Source organism: Neoarius graeffei, chromosome 4 (assembly GCF_027579695.1).
Source record: "Neoarius graeffei isolate fNeoGra1 chromosome 4, fNeoGra1.pri, whole genome shotgun sequence".
NCBI lineage: Eukaryota > Metazoa > Chordata > Actinopteri > Siluriformes > Ariidae > Neoarius > Neoarius graeffei.
The window spans coordinates 59,201,373-59,209,524 of NC_083572.1; the positions used below are offsets into that span (position 1 = coordinate 59,201,373).

Consider the following 8,152-nt stretch of genomic DNA (forward strand, 5'->3'; position numbering starts at 1 on the left):
TGCTAGGTTAAAAAAATGCTATTGTTGTACGTACTGTGTAATTATAGACTTTATATACATCTCTGTGTTTATCAGGCATCTGAACAGGGCCAGTACTACCAGAAAGAGATGAATCCACTTCTCTCTAATCCCAGGTAAGACAAAAATGGATAGTGTCAACTTGCTGAAATAAGAAACCTCAGACATCAACATATGTACATGTTAAAACAAAGTTTTCCATTGTCTTACCTTTCACAGCTTTCTGTTAAAATGATAATGTATGCACCTTTTACATGAAATCAGATGCAGTTTGAGTTTAATCAAAGATTTCTTCAATGAGTTATTTTCGTCTATATTATCTACCTTTAACATATTTAGAAGTTTGAATATTGGAGTGAGCAGTGGACAAAAAAAGAAAACAGTGGTGGGTTTCCCAAAAGCCTCTTAACGCTAAGAGCATCTTAACTAGGAGAGAGCATTCATTGTGCTGCTCGCTCTACCATTTAATGATGATCTTTGTGCTGTGATACTTTTGGGAAATTTGGCACAGATTAGTTCAGAATGCGAACTAAAACCTAAGTTATTGACACAAACCCTCAAAAAATAAAAATAAAAAAACCACCATGCACATATAGAAACTGATCTTGCGAAATAATTACTATTAAACTACCCACACTGTAAACTGAATGATTCCCAAACTCCAAGTAAAGAATGTTTCATATCCAGCTGATTTAGTTTTATTGCATGTTGCACTGTTGCTTTAGTGTGAAATCCAGCATATAAGGGGAAGGTGCTCCACCTAAGTGACTAATTAAGTATTCTTGTCAGAGCTGATGATGATTCACTAGTTTCTAGTGCTGCTACACACATGCTTAAAGGCTTGCATGTGTCACCTGGTTGTCACCCCTGTAGGGGCGCTCCCCAGGAGATCATCCATTTCCTCTTCTCCCTCTCAATGGGGAACCTGACAGTCAGCACCACATGGTACCTACGAAAAGTTTAGATGTAAATGAACTTCTTCTGAAAAAGTGGGCCATATGGATGTTGGGTCCGTATATGTTGCAAGCTATCTTAAATCTTATCATGCATCCATATTTTAAAACTAAGCTGCTATACATGGTTACTGTATTACTACTTAGTTACTTAATTACTGCATACTGTGTCCAAAGTGCTCCAAGTAACAAACAGTGACAGCCTACCAACTGCAAGGTTCATTGAGCAGAGGCAGTCAGCTACCACTTAGAGAATGATCTGTACCCTATAACAATATACCGGGTTTTTTTTATTCATTTATTATTACTTTTATTGCAGAAGGTCTTGGTGTTGTACTGAGAGTTTTCTGTTTTATATGTCTTTTTCATTTTAATTGATGACACACAATATTAAGGAAGGAGCCCAAAGAATTATGAATATACATTTCAGTGCTATTCTTAGAACAGAGATTTTCCTCCTCACCTACAGGGAATGGATGGATGTTCTCAGCCCCCCGATAATCCATCCCAGACAGCAGCAGACTGAGAGCAAAGGAAACCAGAACAATATGTCCACCAAAGGTGTTACATTAATTATTTTATCTTCAGGATTATCCTGTGCATTAAGGAAGGTGTGACGTGTATTGGATGTTTTTAAATTTTACCCAGGTTGAACAAGAAAGATAAGTTTATAATAGAACAATTGAGCAGGACTGATATGTGTGGTAACATACACAGTTTGATAAACAGTCTCTGATATGTACATTGTGTGTTTTAGGGTCTGTGGCTGAGGAGAACTGCAGCGAAGATGAGTTTCTCAGTCTGCGCTACGATTCATGTCTGAACTGCTACTTTGATCCTCAGACTGGGAAGTACTATGAGCTGATCTAAATTTGATGAAATCAAAGAAACGGATACATTTCAGATATCATATAATAACAGCCACACAAGTAAAGCTGTATTTGTATTTTTAAAATTATTTTGAAACGTTTTAGCTTGATTTAAGTTGTTCTTTTATTACTAAGGTAAGACACTACAGGTAGAGATGACAATTTTGGTCAGGTCAGTTAGATTTTAGGATACGTTGCATCCATGTGTTCTCTTTAAACTGTACCAAGAGATAAATCAAAACTCAACCATAAAATTGTTTTGTCCACTCGTGGCCACTGTATTATCTGAAACTTTGATTCAGGCTTAAACTTCACACACTTGGCTCAATCACATTTTGTTTCCTGATATACACCGATCAGCCATAACATGATGACCACTGACAGGTGAAGTGAATAACATTGATTATCTCATTACAGTGGCACCTGTCAAGCGGTGGGATATATTAGGCAGCAAGAGAACAGTCAGTTCTAGAAGTTGATGTGTTGGAAGCAGGAAAAATGGGCAAGTGTAAGGATCTGAGCGACTTTGACAAGGGCCAAATTGTGATGGCTAGATGACTGAGTCTGAGCATCTCCAAAATGGCACATCTTGTGGAGGTTTTCCCGGTATACAGTGGTTAGTACCTACCAAAAGTGGTCCAAGGAAGGACAACCAGTGAACCGATGACAGGATCATGGGTGTCAAAGGCTCAGAAAGGTGTGAGCATTAGCTTTTTCAGCAGTTTGTGCTTCAGTAACTCTTCCGCAGGATTGGACCATATGGGTTAACGTTCATGCCCCATGTGAATCAGTGAGCCTTCAATGTCCATGACCCTGTCGCCGGTTCATCGATTGTCCTTCCTTAGGCCACTTTTGGTAGGTACTAACCACTGCATACCGGGAACCCCCACAAGATGTGCCATTTTGGAGATGCTCAGACCCAGTCATCTAGCCATCACAATTTGGCCTTTGACAAAGTTGCTCAGATCCTCACACATGCCCATTTTTTTCTGCTTCCAACATATCAACTTCAAGAACTGACTGTTCTCTTGCTGCTTAATATATCCTATCCCTTGACAGGTGCCATTGTAATGAGATAATCAATGTTATTCATTGATTATCATGATATGGCATGTTTCTTCCTCTCTCTAATTAGAAGGATATGACAGAGGAATTTCCAAAATTTTTGTTTATTTTTTGGATTTCCATTAGAGTTGTATATTGGATAAAATGGCATAGAATATTTTTTAATAATACTGCATATTATTTTCTTGATTAAACTAACAAGAAATGATATTTCAACAAATGTTTCTGTAAAAGTCTTTATCTTGAGTGCATCTTCATAGTAAAATAAATATGTTCATTCTAACAATGCTAAAAGAATACATTTGGTTTTATTAAATATACAAATGTCTGCCTATTTAATTAGACAAAGCCTTCTTTTGAATAAATGAACATTTTGAATAAGGTCCAATGCAAAAAGTCCTTGTAAGAATATCAACAATCAACTGGCAATCGGTTGCAATATCTATTATTTAAAAAAAAAAAAAACTATGGCACTTCTAGTGTCTTACATTAACATACACAGATTTAAGAAACAGATTTAAGACATTTGCTGTATAACCATAGGTGTAGAGTTGTAGCTAAGGAGTGGCCAGGTGTGCTACCCTACCATGAAGGATGACCACATTTCTTCTTCCCGTCATAGTAGTAGTAGTAGTAGTAGTAGTAGTAGTGTGATTGCCAATGTTACATGACATGAAATGGAAGGACTTGGTAATCTGGCATATGTGACAGGATAGTCTGAATGACACTACACCTCTGAAATTTCAAAGCTCATTTCATCAGTCACAACAATGTCCATTGTCAATGCTGTGCATGAACAAGCAGATATAGCTAGGTTAAACAGAAGCAAACTATTCCGTGGCTCCAGGGGCATTGCTAGTTATTGAAAAGACCAGGGACTAAGTCAAGTTTTCCTGGGGCTTTATTTATTTATTTTTATTTTTTTTTATTTTTTTTATTTATTTATTGGGGGGGGGGATTGGCATAGATAGGTTGGGGAGGTTATATCTAACTTTACAAGTAATATTATCACACACACACATTTAAAGGTTATAACATCTTTATTACTGATTTTTGCACTGCTCTTTTTAAATTTATGTAGTTCACTTCAGTTTCTGTCTCATCATTATTGTTATTATCAACACCCATAATGTCTCAGGAAACTGAGGCATGTGTCAATTGACTATTAAATATCATGAGTAAAATTTCTCATCAGTTTAATTAAAAAATATAATTTCTCAGTCACATATCTCTTCTTGGGCAGCATGGTGGTGTAGTGGTTAGCACTGTCACCTCACAGCAAGAAGGTCCTGGGTTCGAGTCCAGCGGCCGACGGGGGCCTTTCTGTGTGGAGTTTGCATGTTCTCCTCGTGTCTGCGTGGGTTTCCTCCGGGTGCTCCGGTTTCCCCCACAGTCCAAAGACATGCAGGTTAGGTTAACTGGTGACTCTAAATTGACCGTAGATGTGAATGTGAGTGTGAATGGTTGTTTGTCTCTATGTGTCAGCCCTGTGATGACCTGGCGACTTGTCCAGGGTGTACCCCGCCTTTCGCCCATAGTCAGCTGGGATAGGCTTCAGTTTGCCTGCAACCCTGTACAGGATAAGTGGCTACAGATAATGGATGGATGGATGGATGGATGGATGGATGGATGGATGGATGGATGGATGGATGGATGGATGGATGGATGGATGGATGGATGGATATCTCTCCTTTAGGACCACAGAGACAAATTCTAAGCTACATTATTATAGTACAACATTCAAAGTCCCAGATGACATCCCATGTCACAAGACTATGATCATATAAATATGTCTTCCAAGTTTCTCTTACACATGCACACACACATACCATTTTCTCCAATGCATCCAGGCTCAGTTGACTGCAGTAGCTCATTTGTGGTGTCTGGACAACACTAATTTATGTTGACATTAATATTGCATGGCAAAACAAAAACCTATTTTATCCCTATACAGTTAGGTCCATAAATATTTGGACAGAGACAACATTTTTCTAATTTTGGTTCTGTACATTAGCACAATGAATTTTTAACAAAACAATTCAGATGCAGTTGAAGTTCAGACTTTCAGCTTTAATTCAGTGGGTTGAACAAAATGATTGCATAAAAATGTGAGGAACTAAAGCATTTTTTAAACACAATCCCTTCATTTCAGGGGCTCAAAAGTAATTGGACAAATTAAATAATTGTAAATAAAATGTTCATTTCTAATACTTGGTTGAAAACCCTTTGTTGGCAATGACTGCCTTAAGTCTTGAACTCATGGACATCACCAGACGCTGTGTTTCCTCCTTTATAATGCTCTGCCAGGCCTTTACTGCACTGGTTTTCAGTTGTTGTGGGCCTTTCTGTCTGAAGTTTAGTCTTTAACAAGTGAAATGCATACTCAATTGGGTTGAGATCAGGTTTTTACTGGTTTGCACTGGTTTTCAGTTGTTGTGGGCCTTTCTGTCTGAAGTTTAGTCTTTAACAAGTGAAATGCATGCTCAATTGGGTTGACTGACTTGGCCATTCAAGAATATTCCACTTCTTTGCTTTAATAAACTCCTGGGTTGCTTTGGCTTTATGTTTTGGGTCATTGTCCATCTGTATTATGAAACGCCGACCAATCAGTTTGGCTGCATTTGGCTGGATTTGAGCACACAGTATGTCTCTGAATACCTCAGAATTCATCCAGCTGCTTCTGTCCTGTGTCACATCATCAATAAACACTAGTGACCCAGTGCCACTGGCAGCCATGCATGCCCAAGCCATCACACTGCCTCCGCCATGCTTTACAGATGATGTGGTATGCTTTGGATCATGAGCTGTACCACGCCTTCACCATACTTTTTTCTTGCCATCATTCTGGTAGAGGTTGATCTTGGTTTCATCTGTCCAAAGAATGTTCTTCCAGAACTGTGCTGGCTTTTTTAGATGCTTTTTTAGCAAAGTCCAATCTAGCCTTTTTATTCTTGAGGCTTATGAGTGGCTTGCACTGTGCAGTGAACCCTCTGTATTTACTTTCATGCAGTCTCTTTATGGTAGATTTGGATATTGATACGCCTACCTCCTGGAGAGTGTTGTTCACTTGGTTGGCTGTTGTGAAGGGGTTTCTCTTCACCATGGAAATTATTCTGCGATCATCCACCACTGTTGTCTTCTGTGGGCGTCCAGGTCTTTTTGCATTGATGAGTTCACCAGTGCTTTCTTTCTTTCTCAGGATGTACCAAACTGTAGATTTTGCCACTCCTAATATTGTAGCAATTTCTCAGATGGGTTTTTTCTGTTTTCGCAGCTTAAGGATGGCTTGTTTCACCTGCATGGAGAGCTCCTTTGACCGCATGTTTTCTTCACAGCAAAATCTTCCAAATGCAAGCACCACACCTCAAATCAACTCCAGGCCTTTTATCTGCTTAATTGAGAATGACATAACGAAGGAATTGCCCACACCTGCCCCTGAAATAGCCTTTGAGTCAATTGTCCAATTACTTATGGTCCCTTTAAAAACGGGGTGGCACAGGTTAAGGAGCTGAAACTCCTAAACCCTTCATCCAATTTTAATGTGGATACGCTGAAATGAAAGCTGAAAGTCTGGACTTTATGTCCATGTCCATTATATAACCTGAATATGTTTCAGTAAACAGGTAAAAAAACAAAATTTGTGTCAGTGTCCAAATATATATGGACCTAACTGTATGTGACTAATATGCCAAAGGCTGATTATGGTATGGATGGCTGCCTGGTTCTGCATAGGCTACATGTAGCATTAAAACATATAATTAAATTCTGTCAGGGCAACTATTGGTGTCTACATGAACACAAATTGTTGTTGACCTGTAAAATAAACTTAGTCAAAGCAATATAGACCACCACTGTAGATATTCATTAAACCACTCGAACTTTTTTGTTTGGCACAGTAATCATACAGACCCTATGCGATAAATTCAACATAACCAGGCTACACAGAGAGGGTTTTGTGCATCAACATAATTCAACAGGTTACATTGTTGACACACTATATATACACACCCATGGTCAATGTCTCACCATTTATTTTTTATCTTGAAAAATCCAACAGTGGATTGTTGTTTTTGTTTTCTTGAAGTTGTCTTTCAACTAGTTACCTCACCCCAGGACGAAGTCCACCAGGGGGCAAGGTATTGTTTTCGGTGGGGTTTCTTCGTTTCTTTGTAAACGATATTACCGGAAACCAGCTGGATCAATCTTCATGAAACTTTAAGGATAAATGGGCATTGGTCTCAAATAGAACCTCCAACATTTTGAGGGTCATCCGGTCAAGGTTTGTGTGGCTACTGCCTCATATACAGTGTCATCGTGCTATAAGAATGTAAGAGTGTAACAATCGTGCAGTACGGTGTGAGAACAGTACGGTGTGTTCTGACTGGCTGAGCAGTATGGTGTGTTCTGATTGGCTGAGATCAGGAAGCAGTACAGTGTGTTCTGATTGGCTGAGAGCAGCAGAGAATCACAATCAGAACCATGTTTACTGGCCAAGTATGTTCACACACAAGGTCAAGGTCACCAAAAAGGTCAAAATCATTTTTTTGCGATATCTTCCTTCATATTCATCATAAGTGCTACGGGGTGAGGTGTGTTTTGCCTGGCAACACTTGTTCTGAATGCTCTTCTGTTGGCGATTACCAAAATTTTGAATGTGCACTGTGCAGCGCTCAATTGTGATCCCCCTCCATCTTCGGATGCTGCAAGTCAAGTTCTGATCTGTTTCAGTCATTGTTTTCTATTAATCTCTTACTTTTTTTTGAGGATGAAAATACCCAGGGCTAGCCTCAAAATAGCCGGGGTATTTTCCCTGAGTGATAGGGCCTGACGACACACTGCCTGGCTCCACTGACCATGATGAACAAACAGGTGACCAAACATTGGTCTTTTTACACTGAAAACATTTTATGCCACACTCACAACCCGCTGTGTTTTAGACACGCACGGGTCGCAGGGTTTGGTAGCTTGCAGCCATGCCGCAGGGTCATGGTGAACCCGGGAGAAAGTTTGGGGGAGGAGTACAGGCAAAGTACTTGTCAAGTACAGGTTGCACGGCTGACTTCCTCGAGGCGTGGGGAAAATTGCGCCATTAGCCTGTAAAAAGTGTATGTCTGACGCACATGATCAGTGAGTGTGAAGTGCGTGTGACTTGCATTTTACCAGTTTCCTGTGCTAGGAGTACAGGCCACACTTGTGAAGCATGTGTGATGCATGTGATTAGCACGTGACAATCACTCATGACTTGCG

The 8,152-nt window shown here is 39.6% G+C and overlaps 1 protein-coding gene across 1 annotated transcript in view; it reads left to right on the forward strand.

Moving 5' to 3' along the window:
• Window positions 1-1,841, forward strand: part of cfap20dc (CFAP20 domain containing) — a 55,482-nt gene extending 53,641 nt beyond the window's left edge. The window contains exons 15-17 of the mRNA XM_060918265.1: window positions 76-134; window positions 1,441-1,532; window positions 1,729-1,841. Coding sequence (XP_060774248.1) covers window positions 76-134; window positions 1,441-1,532; window positions 1,729-1,841 — 264 coding nt within the window. The remainder of the gene's footprint in view (window positions 1-75; window positions 135-1,440; window positions 1,533-1,728) is intronic.
• The last annotated feature ends 6,311 nt before the right edge of the window (window positions 1,842-8,152 follow it).